Source organism: Mobula birostris, chromosome 21 (genome assembly GCF_030028105.1).
Source record: "Mobula birostris isolate sMobBir1 chromosome 21, sMobBir1.hap1, whole genome shotgun sequence".
NCBI lineage: Eukaryota > Metazoa > Chordata > Chondrichthyes > Myliobatiformes > Myliobatidae > Mobula > Mobula birostris.
The window spans coordinates 17,547,474-17,572,616 of NC_092390.1; the positions used below are offsets into that span (position 1 = coordinate 17,547,474).

Consider the following 25,143-nt stretch of genomic DNA (forward strand, 5'->3'; position numbering starts at 1 on the left):
GAAGGGGAGGGGGAAGAAAGAGGATTGGGAAGATGGATGTGGGGACAAAGAAGGGTGAGGGGAAGAGAGGTGTGCGGAGGGAGATGAAGAGACAAAGTGACGATGAGGAGAAGAAAGAGTGGGAGGGAGATGACGGGACAGTGAAAGGAGGAGGAGGAGGGAGGGGTTGGAAGAGAAGTGAGGGGAGGGAGATGAAGTGGTGGAGGGAGAAGAGAGAGGGGGAGGGTGGGAAGGAGATAAGGGGACAGTGGGGAGGAGGGAGGAGGGGTTGGAAGCGGGCCGGTGATTTAGGGGACAGGTGTTTTTCTCTTTAAACGCGGCTCGGAACTCCGCTCTGATCACTGCGCCAGAGTCAGATCGAGCGGATGCTACAAATCCAGGGAGCGATTGTATCGGGCTGGTAGCCCGGCCGAGTCTTCATTGTGGATCCGGCGATCGCAGGAGCGCAGCCGGCGGAGGTAAGGAGCGGATTCGGGCCGAGGCAGGTCACCTCGCCGCCAGTCCCGTTCCGGCTCCCGCTCGCAAACCGGAGCGGAGCTCGACCGCCCTTCCTTCACCGTCTGTGTCCTTCACTGAACCCAGAGAGAGAAGCCGTGCAGAGACGGTCAGACAAGGGGAGGGGGAGGGAGAGGGGAAAAGAGGCAAGAAGCGAGCAAGCAGGGGGTACACGAGAGTTGAGAGTGGAGAGGGGTGGAGAGAGAAGGGGATACGGGAGGAAGGAGAGTGGATGGGGTGGAACAAGCAGTGATTATGTTGGGGGAGAGGGGAAGGGGCGACGACGGAATGTTTATAGGGACAGGCAATAGCTCGCAGATAGAGACAAGGAGGGCGGGATCGCGGACGGAGAGACTTTGAAACAGAGAGACGAGGGGAGTGATACACACACACACACACACACACACACACACCACAGAGGACCACCAGACCAGAAATCAGTTTGCAGAGACTCTTTCACCTGCAAATCCTGTCCCAAAGCTTCTGACCCTGAGTGATCGTTAATTATCTCTCTCTCTCAACCTCTCGCCTCTCTATCTTTCGCGCGTGCTTCTTCCTTCACAGCACTTTCTCTGTAGCTGTTACACTTTATTCTGCATGCTGATATAGCTTTCCCTCAATACACTGTACAATGCATTGATCTTTATGAACCGTGGGCAGGACAGGTTTTTCACTGTACCTCCGTCCGTGTAACAAAACAACCCGATTTATTTTTTCATATTCAATCCATCGATGTCCTCTCTCAGTCTATCACCACCGCTTTCCAGAGCTGTACCTCCCGCTCTAGTTATTTGTCTCTGATATGCGGACTGCCCCTGCTTCTGAACATTTGTACAAAAGGAGACAGCGGCAACCAAAGAGTTAATTCAAAAGTACAAAACAAAAATGCTGGGAGCGCTTTGCAGGTCAGACACGTGTGGAAAGAAAGAGTTTGAAGTTTCACGTCGTCTTTAAAGCAGCCGCCCTCTTCAGAGGCAAGGAGCGTTCAGTGAAGCTTCGGCGAGACATCAGCGGCACCACTCAGACTCCAGTGACTTCTGAACGAGCTGATGTTGTCTGAGGTAATGGTGACTTACTGAACCCAGTGCTGCTCCTGTCGGTGGGATTCCTCGGGGAGCGGTAGGTGCTATGTTCGATGTAAACTACAGCAGGCGACGGACCTGCCCCGTGACTTGCCAGCCCGAGTTTCTTACAACTATACCAGTGCGCCCTTTCCTGAAACCCTCTGAATTCCTTATTTCCTTCCCCTCCTCCTTTTCGCCCCCTCCTTCCCCTGAGCTCCTCTCCCTTCTTTGTTCCCACAGCGCTCTGCCTTCTCTGTTCCCGCTGTTCCCTCCCTCCCTGGTTCTGTACTCGGTCCTCACTAGGAAATCCAGGGAACTGTGGGATCATAGAGCATAGAGAACTTAGAAAACCTACAGCACAATACAGGCCCTTCGGCCCACAAAGCTGCGCCGAACATGGCCGCATATTAGAACTAACTAGGCTTATCCATAGCCCTCTATTTTTCTAAAAGCTCCGTGTACCTATCCAGGAGTCTCTTAAAAGACCCTATCGTTTCCACCTCCATCGGCAGCCCATTCCATGCACTCACCACTCTCTGCGTAAAAAACTTACCCCTGACATCTCCACTCCCCTGTGAACTGTGGGATCATCCACTCCCCTGGCCTCATTGAGGGAGGCCTGAACCAGATAAATTGTCCAGGGGGTTTAAAATCCAAGCCAGCAACACTGGACGCGGATCCTACGTCATCTCTCTGCTGAGTGTTAATCCTGGGATAGGGAAGGATGGAGCTAGATCCCAAGGGAAAGGGGTAAACAAGTAGGGATAGGAAATGGGGAGATGGGGGTTTGTGATCACCCGAGGAGAACATCGGGAGACTGGAGCAGAAATGGGTGACGAGTCAGAGGGAGCTACGTTTAGAAGGGGAAGGAGTTTGTTCAGTGGAGATGGTTTGAGGAGTTGGGTTGGGAATGGGAAAGATGCTGGACGAGTTGGGGTGGTCAGGATTTGATGGATTGAGGAGGAGAGGGATATGGAGAGGTGGGATGGGATGTTGAGGGGTATAGGGGATGGGGTTGGGACTATATGTTTGGGGGTTGTGGGATGAGAAAGTGGAGAGGAATATGGGCAGGTGGATGTTAAGTGGGGTTGAAGAATATGGATGAGGGATGAAATGTGATATACTTATGAATGGTGGTGGGAGATTATTTTACTTCCCTACCCAGGTTCCTTTGGCTCTGCGCGTGTGTTAATGCCTCACATGCGACTGGGTGTCTAGCAGAAACTGCTGCCATCTCCCACCACCACAAGCAAGATAACCCTGGGGTTTGGGGAATAGTGGGATGGCACATGTGGTAGCTGAAGCCCCATCCCACGAGCACCGAGAGCAGGGAAGCCATCCCACCCCACCAGCGCTGGTAGTTGGTATCAGTTCAGTGATATTTTCACTCAACACTGAACTGATCCACAACCTATGGACTCACGTTCAGGGACTCTGCAGCTCATGTTCTCGGTATCATTTACTTATTTATTATTACCCTTTTCTGTATTTGCAGTTTGTCTTCTTTGCACATTGATTGTTTGTCAGTCTTTGGTGCAGGTTTTCATTGATTGTTATAATTCTTTGTTCTACTGTGAATGCCTGCAAGAAAATTAGTCTCGGGGTAGTATGTGGTGGCATACAGTATATACGTACTTTGATAATACATTCACTTTTGAACTTTTTCAATTCTACCTCCCCCCATCACACCAGAGGATGGGATAATTAAACCACAGAACCGGTGGGAAATTGAGCGAGAGGTGGAGAGTGGGTTTTGGAGGGAGGAGGTAGAGTGGTTGGGATGGATGAAAGGAGTTCAGAGACATATGCTGTGAAAGTTGGTAACTTTACAGCAGCAGTACAATGCAATACCCCTGGGTGGAGGGGGATGTGAATTAAGTAGGTATATATCTGTGTATCAAATAGCCAAATGAATGCAAAAACATAAATAAAAAACGGTGAGGTAGTGTCCATGGGTTCAATATCTATTCAGAAATCCGATGGCAGAGGGGAAGAAGCTGTTTCTGAATCGTTGAGTGTGTGCGTAAAGGGCATTTCCTGGGCAGTGGGGGTCCTTAATGACGGACGCCGCCTTTTTGAGGCGCTGTTCCTTGAAGATGTCTTGAATACTATAGAGGTATGATAGAGTTGACTAATTTTACCACTCTCTGCAGCTTACTTCGATCCTGCGCAAGAGAACCAATCCCTCCTCCCCCCCACCACCCTGCCATACAAGATGTTGATGCAGCCAGTCGGAATGCTCTCCATGGTACATCTCGTGTTTTAGGCGACCTCAAGCTCCTACTGAAATATAGCCGCTGTCTTGCCTTCTTCACAGCCGCATCGATATGCTAGGGCCAGGTTGGGTCCTCAGAGATATAGACATCAGGAACTTGAAATTTCTCGCTCTCTCCACTTCTGATCCGTTTATGAGAATTGGTTTGTTTTATCTTTCCTGAAGTCCACAATCAGCTCTTTGGTCCTTCTGACGTAAAGTGAAAGTTTGTTGCTGCACTAGCTGGTATATCTTGCTCCTGTACGCCCTCTCGTCACAATATGAGATTCTGCTAATAGTAGCTGTATCATCAGGTGTGAGCACGTGGCCAAGTGGTTAAGGCATTGGACTAGCTACCTAAAGGACGTGAGTTCGAGCCATGGTCTCGCAGATCCATGGTCTCGCAAGACTAACGGATGCCATCAGCAAAGGTATAGATGGTAGTGGAGCCGTGCCTAGCCACGCAATCATGGGTGTAGTGAGAGCAGAGCAGTGGGTTAAGCATACATTGCTGTGGTGCGCCAGAGGTAATCATCACCGAGGTGGAGATCTTTTACCAACCTGCACAGATTGTGGTCTTCCGGTTAGGAAGTCAAGTATCCAATTGCAGCTTTTTTGATCAGAACTGTAGGGATGATGGTGTTAAACGCTGAGCTATAGTCAATAAACTAACATAGACATTTGTATTGTCCAGGTGATCCAAGATCGGTGGAGAGCCAATAAGATCGCGTCTGCTGTAGACCTATTGTGTTGATAGGCAAATTTCAATGAGTCCAGGTCCTTGCTGAGGCAGGAGTTGATTCTAGCCATGGCCAACTTCTCGAAGCACTTCATGGCCGCAGATGTGAGTGCTACCGGACGATAGTCGTTAAGGCAGCTCCCACTGCTCTTCCTGGGCAGTTTGGGGGAGACCGGAAGTTTAAATGGGTTAGCGAGTGAAAGGCAAGTCCAGAGGGAGAGTGGTGGGAGTGTAAGGAAGTGAGGAATGGGGCGGACAGGAGGGATTAAAGAGGGAGGACAAAGGGTGGAGTGGAGAGAGATTGAGAGGGGCTTTGTCTGTAGATAATTAGCAAAATAATATTTTTTAGAATGAGAGAAGGGGATCTGATTGCAATCTGTCGAATATTGAAAGGCCTAAATAGAGTGGACGTGGAGAAAATGTTTCCTATAGCGAAAGATTACAGACTCGGAATGGAAGGACGTCCCTTTAGAACAGAGATGAGGATGAATTTATTTGGCCAGAGGGTGATGAATCTGTGGAATTCATTGCCACAGATGGTTGTGGAGGGCAATTCCTTGGGTGTAGGTTGATAGGTTCTTCATTAGTCGGGGCGTCCAAGGTTACGGGGAAAAGCAGGGAAATGTGATTGAACGGAAATCACCCATGAATGGTCTAATTCTGTTATGGTCTTATGTAGAGGGACGCCTGGATCAGCCACACTTGCTATGATTCCGATGCTTCAATACTTCCCCACTCCAACAGCTGGTGTCAATGACCGGAAACTCTGCTATCACGGGCATCAAAAATCCAGTTCGCCTTCAGGCGCCAACTCCACAAACCTCTTTCCAGTCCGCGTCAACTAATCTTGTTAACGATTTCTCCAGGCGCTGAGCCCTCATCTCAGACATTTGCCATCCACCCTTCCCAAGTGACAGTCCCCACCCCGACCTGTCTCTCCTCTCGGAGTGAAGAGAACTCTCCTGACCAGTGCTCTTCTTTCCTACAGTTCCGGCACCTTAGACAGTGCAGTTCGCTGATTTCACCTCCCCCCCTCCAACACACACACACAAACACGCGCACTCAATGCCCCTCCCCTGTCCCTTCTTGCTTGCTCATTCCATCTCCATCTCTCCGTCTTTCCTTTCTCTCTTTCGCCTTCTGCCCGTCTCCCGTTGTCTCTCTTCCCCTCTTCCCCCCTTCGCCCCTCTCTCCTGCCCCCCCCCCCACCCATCCCCAATCCCATTCCTGCTCTCGCTTCAGACATTGTGGCCTGGATTCCTTTTACTTGGTTTCTCTCCGGAGACCAAAACTGACATCATTCTTTTCAACAAACGGTTTCAAGTCTCCATCCCTCTGGCAGGAGCAGTCGTTGAAAGAATAGTCAAAGCCTTTTGCCAAAGGCTCCCTCTGCAGCCCCCAACCACAACTTCGTCTCTCCTCCCCGCTTCCTCCCGACGCAGACACTCAGTATTCCGACAGCCCTTCCCCGGAGATCGGCCGCAAGTGTGCGGAATACATTTCAAACCAAACCACGTGACCCCTGTTCCGGCCTTGGGTGTTTATTTACATATTCACAACGTGTGTATAATTTCAATGGGATTGCATAACAAATCAAACACATCCATCCGTGTACAACTGCAGCTCCGACTTGTCTCGGAGTGTCTCCAGAGAGTGGACATCGCATGGCCGCTTTCCAGAGACCCCTAGACACGGTTATATCCCGGGCAGAGGGGCAGGAAATCGGTTCGGCAGAACCCTCAACAGCCTGCTGTCTGGGCCGATGGGGAGGCCCCTGGGCTCTCCCCCTCTACATCGGGTAGGGCGTGAGGCTGAAGTGCAGCCGGGCTTCAGGAAAAGCCCCTTCAGACACTCAAACGGGCTGCAACGTTCTCCACCCAGAGGAAAGAGGACGGATTCCAGTGTGGAGAAAGTCCATGGGGACGCCGGCCTTGCCCCCTAGGCGTGTACAAACAGCAGAGGCGGTTGAGAATATGCAGGCGCATCTCTACACAGAATCCCCCTCGGTGATACAGAATTGTGCAGTGGGCATTTAACACGGAACCGACTCCTGAGGAAAGTTTCGGGACCGGTCCCGATGACCAGTTCCACCCTGATTGGGGCCTCATCCAGAAGCCCTCGCGACTCTTAAGACTGACGTGACGGCCACGGATTGCTCCTTCCTCCGCCGTCCAGTCCTTCCAACCCTTTGGCCGGCGAGGGCAGGTGAACACGTTCCCCATCCCCACCACTCCCCCCACCCGGTCCTGGTACGATATGTCGTCGTAAAGGCAGTTCTCCCGGGAGCAGAAATACATCGTCAGCGCTCTCAGTCGATGGGGGCTGTCTGTGTCACCCCGGGGTCCAGAGCAAAGTCGGGAAATGGGACCGGGCTCACACAATCCTCCGAGTCCTTTGACCTCCTCCAGCGAGAAGGACAAGGGTAAGGGGACACGGCCACCGGCAGGTTTCCCTCCCCAGTCTGAAGCCTTCCTGACTTGGACGTATATCGCAGGTGTATAGTCTCTGGGTCTAAACCCCGAAACTCCCTCTCTAGCGCACTTTCACCACAAGGACCGCAGCGGTACAAGCGGGCACCACCACCCCCGCTCCCAGGGCAATTGGCGTGGGAAGCTTCGAAGCAGCATTTGTGGAGGGAAGTAGATAATATGGTCCCCGTTCCAGGTTGAGATCCCTCATCTGAACTGAATGATAGAGGTGACGGATGAATCCAGGTGAGGGGGTAGGAAGAGAGGGTGGGAATAGTGACAAGAGGCCGGGAGAAAAGAAGTGGAGATGACCAAGGCTGCTGCTGGTGGGATCTGCTGGGAGAGGAGGACAGAGCCTGGAACGGAATAAGGGAGGTGAAGAGGGCAAATGGGGACAGTGGGGGTGCGGTCAGGAGCAGATGCTGTGGATGAATCGGTGAGTACCCATTGAGGGGGGGTGGGTGGTCTGGTGGGAGAAAGCGGGCTTGCTCTGTACCCGAATAGCAGTGTAAGCCTTGCCATTTGCAAATTCCTGTTTCAGGTTCCGAGTTGCGGGAATAATGATCCAGGTCTGAATGAGCTGTTATTCCTGGGAAGACCAGTGAGATTCCAGGGAATGAGCGTGCTCTGCAGGCCAGGCCCAGCCAAAGATGATGAAATCACCTCTCTCCGCTCTCGTTAGTTCGATCCTCCTCCTCTTCATCAGCGGCACCCCGCTGGGCTCGGGCTGGGTCGCCGTGGGACTTGTGGGCGACACCCACCCAGGGTGGCAGAGGTTGCTGGCCGAGGGCGATGGTTGTCCGGATTGTGAGGCGGAGCTATGCACCCCTCCCCGCGGCTGCCTGGCCGGGCTGGTGCAGGACTCCTGCGGCTGTTGCTGGGAATGCGCCAACATCGAGGGGCAGCCATGTGACCTGGACAACACCAACCACTTCTACGGGCAGTGTGGGGAGAACTTGGAATGCCGGCTGGAGCTGGGCGGCTTGAAAGAAGGGGAGATCCCCGAGCCCCAGTGTGTGTGTCGCTCCAACCAGGCTGTGTGTGGTTCCGACGGCCAGACCTACCCCCACATCTGCCGCTTCCAGGAAGCAGCTAGGGGCAGCCAGACATCCAACCTCAGCCTGGCTCATGAGGGCCCCTGCGAGGCAGGTAGGATGGATAGCGGTTTGGGGGGGGGGCTGTGGGGGGGGGTCACTGCTAGAGGCAACTCCTGTTCACTCAATGCCAAGAGTCTTTGATCTTGGAGTAGGTTGAAAGGTCAGAAGGACATGGTGGGCTGAAGGCCCCATAATATGCTCTGTATTTTAATACCCACACGGAGACAGTACAATAGAGTCATACAGCACAGAAACAGGCCCTTCGGCCCAACTGATCTATACTGACCAAGATGCCCATCCCATTTGCCTGCATTTGGCCCAGATGGTCTTTCCTATCGACGTAGCTGTCCAGGCATCTTCTAAATGTTGTTAATGTGCCAACTGTAACTTTTTCCTTTGGGTATTTATCAAAATTTCTCTTCAATGTTGAAAACAAACCCGCATCCACCAGTTCCGCTGGCAGCATATTCCACATTCACACCTTCCCCTGAGTGAAGAAGTTTCCCTCAGTTGTTGTAAAATATTTCACTCTTCACCTTTAACCTATGACCACTAGCTTAGTGGCAAAAGCCCAGTTGCATGTACCCTGTCTATACCCTTCATAATTTTGTATACCTTAATGGAAGGGAATTAATGGAAAAGATCAAGAAAAAACTTCCCAGGTGGAACATAGGCCCCAGAACAGATCTTTGCAGAACACTACTGGCCACTGACCTCCGGGCAGAATATGTTTGACCCTCTGCCTTTTGTGGGTAAGCTAGTTCTGAATCCTTGTTTTCCAGGACGCTATGCCTCCTGACTTTCTGAATGAGTCTACCATAGAAAACCTGTCAAACATCTTAGTAACATTCATCTATGCCACATCCATTGCTCTAACTTCATCAATCAGTTTTGTCAATTCCTCAGAAAAGTCAATCAGATTTGTGAGGCATAACCTACCCCTCACAAAGCCATGATGACTATCCCTAATTAAAATAATGTAGCGCCCTGGTAAGCCCCAGGCTCGCTCAGCTCACTTTCGTCTAGGGGGAGCAGCCTTCGGCCCCGTCAAACTGGGTAAATGAGTTTGTGTAGATGCTGTGTGATGTACCCCACCATGCCAAATAACAGACCATATCCGATTAAATGATGACACTTTATAACTCTTACTTTGACTATGTAGATAGTAAAGGAACAAAATAAGAACTGTTTAACTGTTTTAAACAAAAGAAAAAGGTGCCATTATTATTAACAAGTTTGTGCACACATCGTTGGAGCTCTGACAGAACCAGGTCCCCCTTACTGCAGTCAATGTCCTCTGAACTCCACCATCCCACGAATGGGACCACCCTTGGTGGTCGACCAAACGCTCCACACGAGTCTGTCCTCACCTTCTCTCCTCACCGAAGACCCTGGGCCTCGGACTCCTGCTTGGGGTCCGTTCTGTCACCCAGCTTACAGCATCGTGTCTCCTCTCTCTGTCCCCATCGCGCCTTCTGCCCAAAGCCTACAAAAACAATAGCTTACAGACACACAAGGAAGAATAACATCTATCCCAATTGGTTAGCAAATGAATACAATTCTCATTGTCAGTAATTATAATCCAAACAAGCTGCTACCGTTAACTCAGTAGTTAACATTACAGAAAAGCCATTTTATTAGCCTTAGTAGTAACATTAAAGAAAAAAAAACCCTTACACTAAGCTTCTCCAAATGCTCATAAATTCAATTTCTAAGAATCTTCCCCAATAAATTGCCTATCATTGATGTAAGACTCACAGTCTATAATTCCCAGGAGTTATAAAGGTAAGCCTATTACCCTGAACAAAGGAATAACATTTACCACTCTCCAATTTTCTGGGACTACTCCTGTAACCAGTGAGGTCACAACGATCCTCATTTCACAGAGTAATCTGGGGTATTATCCTATAATCTAATCTATATTCCATTTGGCCCCGGGACTAATCTATCCTAATGTTTTTCAAAAGTTCCAAAACTGCCTTTCTCTTAACATCTTCATGGCCCAGCATACTAGCCTGTTCTACGCTGATCTCACATTAGTCAAGATCCCTCTCACTGGAAAGTACCGAACCAAAGTGTTCATTAAGGGCCCCCCCTACCTCCTTCAACTCCAAGTACATGTTTCCTCTTTTATCTCTAACTGGAGCTAACATCCTTCTTTTCTTCACATACCTTGGGACTTTCCCTAATCCTATTCACCAAGGCCTTCTCATGCCCCTTTCTAGCTCTCCTAAGTCCGTTCTTAAGCTGATTCCTGGCTACCTCGTACCTCTCGACCCCTGTCTGATTACTGCTTCCTAAACCTAAAGTAAGCCTCTTTCAAGCTCTTGACTAGATGCTCCACGACTTTTGTCAATCACAGTTCCTTCACCCTACCATCTTTTCCCTAACTCAGTGGGACAAACCCACACAGAAACCGCCCCCCTCGCAAGTGCTCCCTAAACAACCTCCACAATTCCGTTGCACCTTTTTTCATGAGTACCCAATTTATGCTCAGCAATTTCTGCCTCATGGCATTATAATCCCCTTCCCTCAGTTAAATACTTTCCCATACCATCTGCTCCTGTCTCTCTCCAAGGCGATGGTAAAGGTTATGGAGTTGTGGTAACTGTCTCCGAATGCTCCCCCAGTGAGAGATCTAACACCTGACACCTGACCTGTCTACTATTGAGTCAGGAATTCCTCCTGGACGCACCTAAAATTCTGCCCCACCCGAACCTTTTGCAATAAAGAGATGCCAATCAATATTAGGGAAATTGGAGTCCCCCATGACAACAACTCTATTATTTTTGCACCTTTCCAAATTCTACCTCCTGATCTATTCCTCACTGCCTGTGTTGCTGTTGGGGGTCTATAGAATACTTTCAATGGAGCAAATTCTCCCTTCCTGTTCCTGACTTCCTCCCACACTGGCTCTGTAGACAATTCCTCCACAGCATCCTCCCTTTATGCAGCTGTGATTCAATCTCTGATTAGAAATGCCACTCCTCCACCTCTTTGTCATTCCTCCCTGTCAACGTACAACCTGAAATTCTTGTTCTTCGCAGACATCCACAAAAACAGAAGAGTGCCCTAAAGAATGAAAGAGTGACAGTAAAAATGTTAGAACCCCAAAGCCCCTTTACTCCCCCCTCCTCTGGACAAGTAGCAATAAAATATCAACCCTCCCCCACTTACTTCAGCAAAAAGCGTCAGCACCCTCCACCCACTAAGCAATAGCAAAGCCCCCAAGAAAGACCATGATCTGCACTAGCCATTCCTGCCCATATGACAGCCAAATTTTCCGTACTGGCCACAGCATCATAGTTCTATGTACTGATCTATGCTCTTAAGACCATAAGACCATAAGGCACAGGAGAAGAATTAGGCCATTTGGCCCATTGAGTCTGCTCCGCCATTCAGTCATGGCTGATCCTTTTTTAAGTACCTCACCCTTGTTCCTGATTGTTTTTGTATCAAAATAGATGCACTTCAACCCATCTCACTGACTGCAATTTGCCCTATCAACTGCCTATCCTTCCTGAGTCTCTCTACATGCTGCATCTAGCTGTACACGAAATGCCTCATCCTCTGACTGATCATTCTGTTTTCCACCTCCCTGCCAAACTGGTTTACAAGCTTCCCCAACAGTTCCAGCAAATCTGCAAAAAAAACCATAAATTAAGCATAAATTATATACAATTTTTACAATAAAGATCACAATTAGGATAACAAAAATTCATTTTAGTGCAGTGATCAAAGTGGTTGTTGTGTTGTTGTACCGAAGTTGTGGTTATGACTTTGCTGGTTGGTTCAAGAAGCGGCCACATTGGTAAGACCGGTTGTAAATGGGGTGCGGGGGGGGGGGGGCACTTCATCGAACATCTCCTCTCTATTAGCCACAAGTGGATCTTCCTGGTGGCCAAACATTCCCATTCCTGCTCCCACTCCGGCATGTCCTTCCATGGCCTCCTCTTAAGCCAAGCGAGACCATAATCAGGATGGAGAAGCAGCACCTTATATTCCGTCTGGACAGCCTCCAACCTAATGATGTAAATATCGATTTCTCCTTCCAGTAAACTAATTCTCTCTGACCTTTTACCTCTTCTCCCCTGTCTATTACTTCCCCCTGGGCCCCCTCCTCCTTCCCTTTCTCCTCCAGTCCACTCTCCTCTCCTATCAGATTCCTTCTTTACCAGCCCTTAACCTTTCCCACCCATCTGGCTTCACCTTTCACCTTTCAGCTAGCCTCCTTTCCCTCCCCACCCCACCCTTTTATTCTGGCATCTTTCCCCTTCCTTCTCAGTCCTGAAGAAGGGTCTCGGCCCAAAACATCGACTGTTCATTCATTTCCTTCGATGCTGCCTGACCTGCTGGGTTCCTCCAGCATCTTGTGTGTGTTGCAGTGGAGTTCCAGCGTCTGCAGACCTTCTCATGTTTATAATTATCTTAATTGACTGGTAGGAAGCATTAACCCTGCCTGCCTGTTCCAGAAGAACCCAGCACTGATTGGATTGTAAATTACTTTTGACAGATGGTCATTACTTCTAATTGGAAACAAAATCCAATCATTTTAGATGTACGATGGATTCTGGTTAATTAAGACGTACCAGGACAAGAACATTTTGGCCCAATAAAGTGTCTGCCCCAATTAGCTGAAGTTTCATGGAACTAGTTAAAAAGGTATAAAAAAGACAAACTGCCATTTAACTGAGTAACAAATCATGTATTTAAATGAAATAAAGAACAAATTAGAACACTATCAATGCCGCCACAGTACTAGAAGGCTGTGTATTAGTTCCTAACAGTTATCGATGGAGGAATTCATCTAATATATGCTGTTGTGTCCTTTTGATTGACTATAAATGAACAAAATCTGTGCAGACACCTAGTGTAGATAATGGACTGTTTTCATACAATGTTCTCGATGATTGCATCCTCCAAATTTTCATTTTAATTGCAACATTCAAGGTGATTGTCAATGCTTTCAAGTTCTTTGTAGCTTCTAACTTGTTGAAGTAGTGAAATCATTTCATTTTCACTCCCGGCCTTTTCTGGCATCTCTAAGTCTGAATGCCTGGAACTGCAGTGAACAAAACAATTCTGATTTGTCTTACCGCTTATTGCTTGCCAACTATCAGTGCCAAAAACACTTTTTTTCAACACAAGCATACGTAATTGATGCTGTTTAAAAATCTGTTCACTCTGAGCATGGTGTAATGTCAATCTGCAACACGAGTGCACGCGACTAACGCTGGTTAGAATCTGATTGGCAACAGTCTTCTGCACCAACCAAGTGGCATAGTGTCTGAAATAAATGAAGGGAATCCTGGCTATTTTCACAATTAATTGTCCCAAATAAGTGCCTGCCCTGATTCACTGATGCCCCAATTAACTGGAATCCATTGCATTTTCCACCCTTTTTTTGTTGGAGAAAAAGAAAGCAAAAAAAAACCACCAGAAAGTTAGCCAGCTTATCCCAGAGCTGTGTAAAAGAGGCGCCTGATTCCACTTCCCTTAGTGTGGTTGGGTTAGTTGGTGGGAAAGGCTTGATTTCTGCATCCAGAGGGTAGACTAGGCAGCTGACAGTGCTTGAGGAACTGGGCCATTTGGAGAGGGTCTGACCACTCTCTCCACTGTTCCAGTTGACATGGAGACTGGAATAAAGGTGAAAGCCCCAATGGGAATGGTGGAATGATAAAGAGTCGCAGAGAGATCCTGCGTAAAAACGGGCCCGTTGGCCCATCGAGTGTGTGCTAGCCATCAAACGCCCATTTAGCCTGATCATGGGGGTCCTAAAAACAGGCTCTTCAGCCCATCGCATTTATTCACCCCTAGATTCTGTCCCTCACCAAAACACTGAAAGACCACTCACAGTGGCCAATTGACCCACCGACCCACGTGTCTTCGGGATGTGGGTGGAATGGTGTTGAGGAGGGGAAGAAAAGATCAGCCATGATTGAGTCGCGGAGCAGACTCAATGGGCCAAATGGCCTAATTCTGCTCCTATGTCTTATGGTCTCATGGAAGCTGGGGCACCCAGGGGAAACCCATGCAGAGAGAGGGAGAATGTGCAAATTCCACACAGACAGTACGAGCGGGCAGGAGTGAACTCGGCTCACTGAGTTTGTGTACGACTGTCAGAGCGAAACAGGAAGAGTGGGTTCAGCCTTGAATGCCTCTAAAACCTGGTGGACAGGATACATACAGCTCATCAGATTTTACCTCCAGTGTGTGGATCACGAAGAGTTAAGCTGATTTACAGCTCTGGGTAAGAGTCACAAGAGGAAAAGACAAACTCCACACAGATTGTCGGGAACTGTCTGTTGGAGGAGGAGAGTCAGTCAGACAGTGCTCCCAATGTATGGCCATGGAAATAGCAGGAGAATGGGACTCTCTGGCTTACTGTGCAGGAAGAAGACAGTATAAACTCAATGGGCTGAATGGCCTTGTGTGCCAGAACCATTCTCAAGTGATCAACTCTGATCAGTCCCTGGGGTTTATTGCCTCTGCAGCCCACTGCACAAGGTGAAAGTCCGGTGCAGCACAGTCGCAGTGCACTTTACAGTGCCAAGACTGCGGTTCAATTCTGACCACTATCTGTAAGAGTTCTTTACGTTTTCCCTATGAGAACATGGCACACATGTTAGCGAAGTGGTTGGCACGATGCTTTACTGTACCAGCGACCTGGGTTCAGTTCCTGCCGTTGCCTGTAAGGAGTTTGTGCATCCTCCCCGTGACTGTGCAAGTTTCCTCCGGGTGCTCTGGTTCCCTCCCAAGTTCCCAAGATGTACTAGTTGGTAGGCTAATTGGTCATTTTAGATTGTCCTGTGATTAGGCTAGGGTTAAAATCAGGGGAACTGCTGAGGGGCGTGGCTTAAAGGGCCAGAAGGGCCCATTACATGCTGTATCTCAATAATGATTGTGTGGGTTTGCTCCAAGTGTTCCGGTTTCCTCCCACATTCCAAAGATTGCCCCCAACACATCCTTGGGATGTGTTTGTTGTTGATGTAAATGATGTATTTCACTGTATCTTTCAACGTACATGTAACAAATAAAGCTAATCTTTAAAAGAATTACCCGGGGTTTGGGAAGATATGAGTTACACAGGGACAGCCACGCTCATGAGAGAGGAAGAGATTCCTAGGCTCCCAAGGTGCCTGTCGAGGGACGCAGAGGCCATTATGGGGTTAGCCCAGGTGAGGGACAAACCCTGACATCCGAGAGATTTGGGGACCGTTCCTCACCGGGGGTGGGGGGGGGGGTGGAATTTAGAGTTCCACACTCCCCTTCCCCTCCCCAACAGGCTGCAGAGGTTGGGATTGGGCTGGATGGGCCGGGGGCTCTTGACAGCCTGTCGTTGGGTCAGAGTGTTAAACTATACAGAAACAAGACCAGGTAGGTGTCATTAAACACAGATCTTTTAGTTTCAGATGGAAGGGGAGGTGGGAATGATCAGTCACTGTGATTCAGACATAAATATTTCCCCTTGCAACTCCCTCTCCTAAGCAATTTCCCAGCTGCTGCCTCTCTGACTGTAATGAGCTTTTAATGATATCCTTTTGTGAGTCTATCAGTTTGACAAGTGTTTCTAATGGAAGGAAATGGCACTGTCCCAGCCATGCTCTCCCACTGCTCCAGATCATCGTAACAGATTCCAGGCTGCCGAAGGCCACATTCCAACTCTATTTTCCAAGAGTTTAGGCAGTTTTCCAGCGATTTCGGAATGGATGAGGAGAGCAGACCTCCGGCTCGTTGTCAGGATGGAGGGAGAGGACTGTGGGGTGGGGAGCTGGGCTTCCGGGGGTCTGTAGCTGGCATAGACTGCAGTAATGGGCCAGGCAAGAGGCTGGTACACTCACCACCTTGCAGACCCCGAGCCCTGCTCTCTCCCAGCACTGTAATAGTGGGCAGATAAATTGCTCCCCCACACCCCCCACTCCTTTCTGGGCTTCCTTTTAGGAAATCCCCTCTCCTGAGTTTAAAATTCCTTTCTCTTTGCCCTTCATATGTTACCAATGAAAACAGATCAAGTTTTGAAACCCAGTTAGTAACATACTTTGTTATCCTGTCTGAAAAGATGGATTATCAACAGGCATCCGGGAAATTTTTGCTTTGACTTTCAACAGTGTGATTTTCTTGGAGGAACAGTCTCCAACTTCCTGTTTTCTTTAGCCACTAGTGATGATTACCCAGGAGGAAGATCCAAACACGAGGGTTTACAGCTTAACACACAAAAACGCTGGAAGAACTCAGCAGGTCAGGCAGCATCTTAGGAGGTGAAGTTTCATGCCGAGAACTGATGAAGGGTCTTGGCCTGAAACACTGACTGTTTCTACCCCTCCGTAGATGCTGCCTGGTCTGCTGAGTCCTTCAACATTTTCTGCTACTCTGGATTTCCAGCTTCTTCAGAATCTCATGTTTAAGATTTTACAAACAAGAGAGAATCTGCAGATGCTGGAAATCGGGATCTCCCAGTGGCCACCCATTTTAATTCCACTTCACATTCCCATTCCGATATGTCCACCCATGGCCTCCTCCACTGTCATAATGAGGCCACACTCAGGTTGGAGGAACAACACCTTCCATTCGGGTAGCCTCCAACCTGATGGCATGAACATCGATTCCTCTAACTTCTTGCAATGCCCCTCCACCCCCCCTTTCACCATCTACCATCCCCTTTTCCCTCCCTCACCTTATCTTCTTGCTCGCCCATCGCCTCCCTCTGGTGCTGCTCCCCCCCATTTTCTTTCTTCCATGGCTTTCTGTCTTTTTCACCAACTTCCCCAATCTTTACTTCATCCCTCCCCCTCCAGGTTTCACCTATCGCCTGGTGGTTCTCTTTCCCCCCACCCCTACCCCTTAAATCTACTCCTCAGCTTTTTCTCTCCGTCCTGCCGAAGGGTTGCAGCCCGAAACGTCGACTGTACTTTTTCCCATAGATGCTGCCTGGCCTGCTGAGTTCCTCCAGCATTTTGTGTGTGTTGTTTAAGATTTTACAGTTTATTGTTTAGTTATTGCATCCACCCTGTTCCTTCCATCTCTCCCCTTCATTCCCATTCCCTGCTCCCTGGTCTAATGAGGCAGCTTCACCTTCATCCATTCCCTGTGGGGGTGAGTTCCACGCTCTCACCACTCGCCGTTCAAGTCTGGTCTCCCATTTGGTTAACCTGGGTCTCAGCACCAAGTACCCTGTGTCCTGATGCCTTTTGCTGTACTTAACTTTGTGTCCAAACTTCAACATGTAAGACCATAGGATGTAGGAGAAGAATTAGGCCATTTGGCCCATTGAGTCTGCTCCACCATTCAATCATGGCTGGTCCTTTTTTCCCCTCCTCAGCCTCATTTCCCAGCTTTCTCCCCGTAACCTTTGATGCCATGTCCAATCAAGGACCTATCAAGCTCTACCTTAAATACACTCAACGACCTGGGTTCCACAGCTGCCTGTGGTAATAAGTTCAACAAATTCACCACCCTCTGGCTAAAAACATTTCACCACATCTTTGTTTTAAATCAGAATCAGAATCAGAATCAGGTTTATTATCACCGGCATGTGACGTGAAATTTGTTAATTTAGCAGCAGCAGTTCAATGCAATATATAATCTAGCAGAGAGAAAAAAAATAATAATAATAATACTAATAAATAAGCAAGTAAATCAATTATGTATATTGAATAGATTTTAAAAAGTGCAAAAATGGAAATACTGTATATTTTTTTTAAAATGAGGTAGTAAATGGGCGCCCCTCTATCTTGAGGCTGTGCCCTCTTGTCCTAGACTCCCCCACCATGGGAAAAATCCATTCCACATCTACTCTGTCCAGGCCTTTCAACACTCGAAAGGTTTCAATGAGATCACTCCCTCATCCTTCTAAATTCCAGCGAGTACAGACCCAGAGCCATCAAACAGTTCCCGTTCATTCCAGGAATCATCCCTGTGAACCTCCTCTGAACCCTCTCCAATGCCAGCACATCTGTTCTTAGATGAGGAGCCCAAAACTTGTTACACATCAGTAGAGCAGAAACATTCAAACATCAAGCAGTACAGTGCTGGACAATATTGTAGCAATGTGGCAATCTCAATGCCAGTTTATGCTAAATGCTGTGTATCACCCATATCCCTTCTCTCCCTTCATGTTCACCGGTTTATCTAAAAGCCTCTAAAACTCTATTAACCTGCTAGTATCCACTGGGAACCCAGTCCAGGCAGCTACCATTCTCTCCATAAAGCAAAATCTTGCCCCTCATGGCACCTTTAAACTCCCTCCTCCCCCCCCCCGCAACATTAAAAGAATCCCCTGGAGTTAGACATTCCTACCCTGGGGAAAATTCCAACCGTCCATGCTATGCTTCTAATAACTTTTAAGAACCTCTACCAAGGCTCCCCTCAGCCTCCGGCACCCCAGGAAGAAAAGCCCAAGTTTACCCAACCTTTCAGTCTAGCTCATGCCGTCTAATCCAGGCAGCATCCTGGTGACCTTCTGCACATCCTTCCTGTAATGAGTGGGCACAACTGTACACTCACAACTCCAAGTGCAGCCTGACCAAAGTTTTATATCTGCAACATAACTTCCCTACTTCCGTCGTCAACACCCCTACCAATGTTGGCAAGTGTGCCTCGCACGTTCTTCACCGCCCTCTCCTCTAGTGCCAGCCACTTTAGGTGAGCTATCGACCTGGAACCCAAGATCCCTCCATGGCTCAATGCCGTTCGGAGGTCTACCATTGACTGTAGACTAATAGGGGACTGGATTCATTCCTTGGAGGACTGCCAGAAGGGTGGTGCAGTCGCAAGAGGCAAGGGACGAGCCAGTTCAGACCACTGCTCCGTGAGTTTTATTCGACTCGTTACTCCATGGGGTTCGTTCATCTCTGCACAGAACTATGGCCGTGACCTGCAACTACCACAGTGTGAATTCGTTTCTGTGAGCTTCATTTCTGAATGCTGTTTGCTTACTTTGATTGTTTGCATATTTTTTTCCACATGTTAGGTGCATGACTGTTTGTTTTAATGGGCTCTATTGGGTTTATAGCTGCCTGTAAGGAGACAAATCTCAAGGTTGTATAAAGTATACATACTTTGATAATAAATGTATTTTGACTGTCCCCAGCATTTCCTTGGACTGTTGACACAAATGACACTTTTCACTGTGTGTTTCGATATTTTGATGTATAGTAAGTGACAAATAAAGCTAACCTTCAATCATTACCTTTAAGGTAAAGTTAATCCTTAAAGGTTTGAAACTCTTTTGGGTTGCTCACTTTGTTGTCCATCTTCACTGGCCTCTGACAGCAGGCTAACACCAAAAGGGTCTAGATTCAGATATATTTGCCACATGTACATCGTGTTAAATTAATCACATATTCTATGACATGAAATTCGTCAGTTTTGTAACAACCAACACACCCACGGCAGCCCGCAAGTAGCACCACATCCCAACATAGCTTGCCACTATGTTCTTCAAGCACGTTGTCCCCCCAAACCTGGCAACCTCCCCGGTAGTCTGCAGTAGTCTCTCTGTGAAGTGTGTAACATTTCTCTTCTTGTCTCAGTCCCACAGATCACCTCTCCTCCAATCAGCATTTGGAATACCACTGGGGAGGACGTCATCTTTGGCTGTGAGATCTTTGCTTACCCAATGGCTGCCATCGAGTGGCGGAAGGAGGGGCTGGAAACCTTCCTGCCAGGAGACGACCCCCACATCTCTGTGCAGGTATCTGCCGAATGCTTCCAATTTGCCACAGCAGGCTGACGACATTCCGTAAGCAACCACTCTGCCCAGGGTTGGTTAGTGGGCACAGGGCAATGCCCAGGTTCTGGGAGTGCAGTTGCTCTAAAGGCTTTTACACACCCATTGTGGTTGTTGGGTTGCACCAGGGTCCCGGTCCAGGGTTTTAAAGATTCCCAAGAGACAGGCCCTGGCTCTGGGGAGGGTTCTGGGCACATAGAACATAGAATAGTACCACACAGCGGGGGCCCTTCAGCCCACATTGTTGTACTGACCCACATAAACCTGCTGTGTGACCAGTCTAACCCTTCCCTCTTACACAACCCATAACCCTCCAACTGTGGTACAACCAAGTGCCGATCTAAATGTCCCGAAAGTATATGTCTCTACCACCACACCTGGCAAGGGTATTCCATGCACCCACAACTCTTTGTGTATAGACAAAACATACCTCATACCCCACCCAAACGTCCCTCCAAATATCTGGAAGTTATCTCCCCTTACTGCCTCGGAAAAAGTCTTTGGCTGCCTGCTCAGTCTTTGCCTCTTATCATGTACACCTCTATCAAGCAGCTCAGGCAGCGTCTGTGGAGATAGGAAAATCGCCTCAACTTTCCTCCACTCATTCTTATAAAGTTATCCATGTGGGCTCTGTTGTCCGTGTCTCCTGATCTCATTCTTGCCTGGTGTTTGGGGGACTTGCAGAGATTGGGGAAATTACCTCCTGGAGACCTGGGGCTTTGGTGGGCTTCAGTGGGCTGAGAGGGGTGCACTGGGGGAAGTGAGTTTTGGAATGGCTGGAGGTGAGATGGGGGGCGCTGGGGGGTGCGGAATGGGAACGTCTGGAGAACCAGCTGTAAGCAGGATAACTCTTGTGGAAATGGCAAATGGATTTCAGCCATTGCAGAGGTTGTGAGGACTCCGGAATGAACTCCAGAACAGAATAAGCCTAAAAGCAGGAATTAAAGTCATAGCCCACTAAACACAGAAACAGGCCCCTCGGCCTATCTAATCCTACCTTGTGCCAACTAGTTAATCTGCCTAGTCTCATTGACTCACACCTGGACAAAGCCTTTTGCTCCCGTCCCACCATGGGATGTATTTATTTTGTTGTTCAGTTGTTAAGTTGAGTCTGACTCTTTGTGACCTCATGGACCATGGGGTCCATTGGGTTTTCATGACAAGATACGGAAGTAGATTGCCAGGTCTCTCCTCCACACAGATGCTGCTGCTGCCCAGGTTGGGACCCGGCTGGGTTCGAACTCAGGACCATCTGCCCTGAAGTCCAGTGCTGATGCCACTACACCACCAACCAGCCCACTGTACTTGTACGTCTCTTAAATGTTCCACGCTCACACCACCCTCTGAGTGAAGAAGTTTCCCCTCATGTTCCCCTTAAATATTTCACCATTCAACTATAACCTATGACCTCTAATTCTAGCCTCACCCAACCTCAGTGGAAAAAAGCCTGATGGCATTGATTGTATCAACTCTCCCCTATGCTTCATGGAATAACGTCCGAACCTATTCAACCTTTCTCTGTAACTCAGGTCGTGGAGTCTCGGCAATACCCTTCTTCATTTTTTTCTGTAATTCTTTCAATCTTATTGATATCTTTCCTGTAGGAAGATGTCCAGAACTGCAGACAATACTCCTAATTAGGCCTCTCCGATGCCTTATACAAATTCAACATAACGTCTCAGCTCCTGTATTCAATATTTATTTATGAAAGCCAATGTGCCATTCACCCTAGGATGACACTTCCAAGGAATTATGGATCTGTATTCCCAGATCCCTCTGTTCTGCTGCATTCCTCACTGCTCTTCCATTCACTGTGTAAGGTCAACCGTGGCATGTCCTCCCAAGGTGGAACGACTCACACTTGTCTGCGTTAAATTCCATCAGCTATTTTTCCAGTCCATTTTTCTAGTGGACCAGATCCCACTGCAAGCTTTGATAGTCTTCTTTGCCATCCACTGCACCCCTCATCTTGGTGTCGTCCTCGTTTCACCCTTCCTCAGCAGCCAGCCCCACCCTGCGGCCAGTCACAGCAGCCAGTCCGGGTGACCCTCCTCTTTGTGTTCCACCACAGTTTCGAGGAGGCCCAATGAAATACGAGGTGACGGGCTGGCTGCAGATCCAGAGAATCCGCGCTTCAGACTCGGGAACGTACCACTGCTGTGCTCGAAACAGACTGGGGGAAGTGTCGGCAGCTGCCAGTCTGACAGTGGTCTCACCAGGTGAGTGAAGGGAGCAGTGCACTAAGAGCCCGGTGGGACGACTCTCTCCATGGGCCAGTGGTTGAAGTGAAGGCAGCGAGAGAGTGGGGACAATTTCAGTGTTTCACTGCCCAGTGACATCCCAGCCCACCATGTCCTGTTATAGGAGGTCGGAGGGGGATGGTGAGCAGAATTCTGCACCCTGCTCTCTCTCCATGGCCCAAGAATGCATGCCATGGGAGTATATCCCAGAGTGGATGATCTTGGGATCAGGCTAGCAGTCTGGAGCCTACCTTCCCATCTCCAACAGGGTGACAAGAGACCTTCAACCTAGTTCTACCCATCAGGCAGATTGTGTCCTGTATCCAGCCCATGGAGCCACCTATTCCCCTCAATATGCCAGCCTAGACTCATAGTCAAGGAGCCACAGCACAAATCAGGCCATACGGTCCATCTAATCAATGCTGAATTGTCACTCAGACTAGTACCATTGACTCCTCATGGACCATTGCCCTTTATAGTCTTCCCATCCATATACTTGTCCAAACTTCCCTTAAGTGTTGAAATCAAACTTTCTGCTGGAAGCTCGTTCCATGCTGTCACCACCCTCTGAGAAGAGAACCCCCCCCCCAAGTCCCTCTTGAAACTTCACCTTTCACCCTTAACCTATGACCTCTAGTTCTCCATCTCTTCACTTTGGGCTCCAGTCACTACCCACCCACTCTTTTCTGACCCCCCCAACCCCAGCTTTATTGTAACAGGGAGCGTTCTTCATTCCTGTCACCCCTCATTTTCTCTTTCAGATCAGCTGGATGAGCTGGACACTCCGTGGAGACAAGCCCAGCCACTGGTGGACGACTACTCAGATATGGACGACTATTACTGACCACTACACCGAGGCCAGCAGGGGGCAATAATACTCGACTGGGAGGGAGCAATGGTTATAATAAAGTCTGCTGGTGTCACCCAACTAACCCCTCGATCTTACTTTTCCTTTTTACTGGCTTCTGTGGGTCTTTGCCATGTGCAGAGACTTGGTTCCCAAAGGCTCCCATTGACACATTCATAGAACATTAGAGCACAGTACAGGGCTTTGGGACTTTTAGCCTAATCCAAGATCAACCTAACCCTTCCCACCCACATAACCATCCACTTTTGTATCATCTACAGTATGTAGGTTAGTGGAAGGATAGAGGATCGGGAAGCTTTTAAAAACCTGCAGAGAGCAACTAAAAGAATTATTAGGAGGGAAAAGATGAAATATGAGAGCAATCTAGCAAACAATATCAAAGTGGATTGTAAAAGCTCTTTCAAGTATGTAGAAAATAAAAGAGAGATGAGAGTAGATATAGGACTGCTACGGCGGGAGGAGAGAGAGCAGCGCACCGCACGTGCTCAGCCCTCCGGTGAAAAATGATATTGTATCCGTTAAATAGGGGCCGTGGACAATTCTGATTTGATGGAGATGGACGTGAAAGCACAGAGGAACATCTGGAGAAATTTCTGAAACGCTCGTTCGCTGCTGTCGTTACTGCGTGGTCGGGAATCTTTCGGAGGGTAGGCCTCAAAATCCCCGGCCTTGCCTGCTGTTGGCGACTGAGATTGAGGTCGAATCGTTCGGTACTCGGTGTTGGCGAGCTGATCGGAGCTCGAAGTTTTCGGATGACTCAGAGTCCGACTGTGGTCGGCATGGCAGGGAGAGTTTTTCTTCCTTCTCCTGTCTGTGTGAGATGTGGGACATTTGAGAGACTTTGAACTTTTACTGTGCTCATGGACTTCTTCATCAAGTTATGGTATTGTTGCACTGTTGCAACTATATGTTATAGTTATGTGGTTTTGTCAGTTTTTTCAGTTTTGGTCTGTCCTGTGTTTTGTGATATCACACCGGAGGAAATATTGTATCATTTCTTAATGCATGCATTACTAAATGACAATAAAAGAGGACTGCGTGTCTTCATAATCTAAAAAATCTAAAAAATGAGGCAGGAGAAATAATGATGGGGACAAGGAGATGGCAGATGAACTAAATGAGTACTTCGCATCAGTCTTCACTGCGGAAGACATTAGCAGTGTGCCAGATGTTGAAGGGTGTGAGGGAAGAGAAGTGAGTGCAGTTACTACGACAAGGGAGAAGGCGCTCAAAAAGCTGAAAGACCTAAAGGTCCATAAGTCACCCAGACTAGATGAACTGCACCCTAGGGTTATGAAAGAGGTAGCGGTAGAGATTGTGGAAGCGTTATTAATGATCTTTTAAAAACCACTGGACTCTGGCATTGGCGCCAGAGGACTGGAAAATTGCAAATGTCACTGCACTCTTTAAGAAAAGAGGAAGGCAGCAGAAAAGAAGTTATGAACCAGTTAGCCTGATCTCAGTGGTTGGGAAGATGTTGGAGTCAATTGTTAAGGATGAGGTTATGGAGTACTTGGTGACACAGGACAAGATAGGACAAAGCCAACATGGTTTCCTTAAGGAAGATCTTTCCTGACGAACCTGCTGGAATTCTTTGAGGAGATTACAAGTAGGATAGATAAAGGGGATGCTGTGGATGTTGTATATTTGGACTTTCAGAAGGCCTTTGACAAGAAGCCAAACATGCGGCTGCTTACCAAGTTAAGAGCCCATGGTATTACAGTAAAGTTACTAGCATGGTTAGGAGATTGGCTGATTGATAGGAGGCAGTGAGTGGTAACAAAAGGATCCTTTTCTGGTTGGCTGCCAGTGTTCCACAGGGGTTGGTGTTGGGACCACTTTTTGTGCTGTATACAATGATTTAGATGATGGAATAGATGGCTTTTTGCCAAGTTTGCAGATGATATGAAAATTGGTGAAGGGGCAGGTAGTGTTGAGGAAACAGATAGGCTGCAGAAGGACAGATTAGGGGAATGGGCAAGAAAGTGGCAAATGAAATACAATGTTGGAAAATGCATGGTCATGCACTTTGGTAGTAAAAATAAATGTGCAGTCTGTTTTCTAAATGGGGACAAAATCCAAAAATCTGAGATGCAAAAGGATTTGGGAGTCCTTGTGCAGAACACCTAAAGGTTAACTTTCAGGTCGAGTGAGTGATGAGGAAGGCAAATGCAATGTTAGCATTCATTT

General features: G+C 48.3%; 2 protein-coding genes across 10 annotated transcripts in view; one reads left to right on the top strand and one right to left on the bottom strand.

Annotated features, from left to right (window-relative positions):
• The first annotated feature begins 368 nt into the window (after positions 1–368).
• Positions 369–23,990, top strand: LOC140185628 (kazal-type serine protease inhibitor domain-containing protein 1-like). Of its 6 annotated transcripts, none has more exons than XM_072239052.1 (5): positions 369–458; positions 7,562–8,169; positions 19,649–19,809; positions 21,917–22,064; positions 22,847–23,990. In XM_072239052.1, exons 2-5 carry the CDS (start codon positions 7,671–7,673, stop codon positions 22,927–22,929), a joined length of 891 nt encoding a protein of 296 aa, XP_072095153.1. In that variant the 5' UTR covers positions 369–458; positions 7,562–7,670; the 3' UTR covers positions 22,930–23,990. The 6 variants fall into 6 exon arrangements, with proteins under 6 accessions (XP_072095153.1, XP_072095155.1, XP_072095154.1 ...); XM_072239054.1 differs by lacking the exon at positions 369–458 and adding an exon at positions 829–1,614; XM_072239053.1 differs by lacking the exon at positions 369–458 and adding an exon at positions 829–1,556.
• The window catches only part of LOC140185629 (uncharacterized), a 215,782-nt gene continuing 199,919 nt past the window's right edge, over positions 9,281–25,143 (bottom strand). For 3 of the 4 annotated variants that reach the window (XR_011882681.1, XR_011882680.1, XR_011882679.1), the window contains one exon: positions 9,281–9,603. The gene's annotated coding sequence lies outside the window, so the exon portion shown is untranslated. Of the gene's footprint in view, positions 9,604–11,139; positions 11,192–25,143 lie in introns of those variants that run through there. The other variant, XR_011882683.1, reaches the window with a different exon arrangement.

Bases quoted from the DNA above. Each gene is read 5' to 3' on its own strand.
- LOC140185628 (XM_072239052.1), top strand. From the start codon at position 7,671: ATGATGAAATCACCTCTCTCCGCTCTCGTTAGTTCGATCCTCCTCCTC. The intron at 19,810-21,916 runs GTATCTGCCGAA...GTTCCACCACAG, and splicing joins ACCCCCACATCTCTGTGCAG to TTTCGAGGAGGCCCAATGAA. The intron at 22,065-22,846 runs GTGAGTGAAGGG...TTTCTCTTTCAG, and splicing joins TCTGACAGTGGTCTCACCAG to ATCAGCTGGATGAGCTGGAC.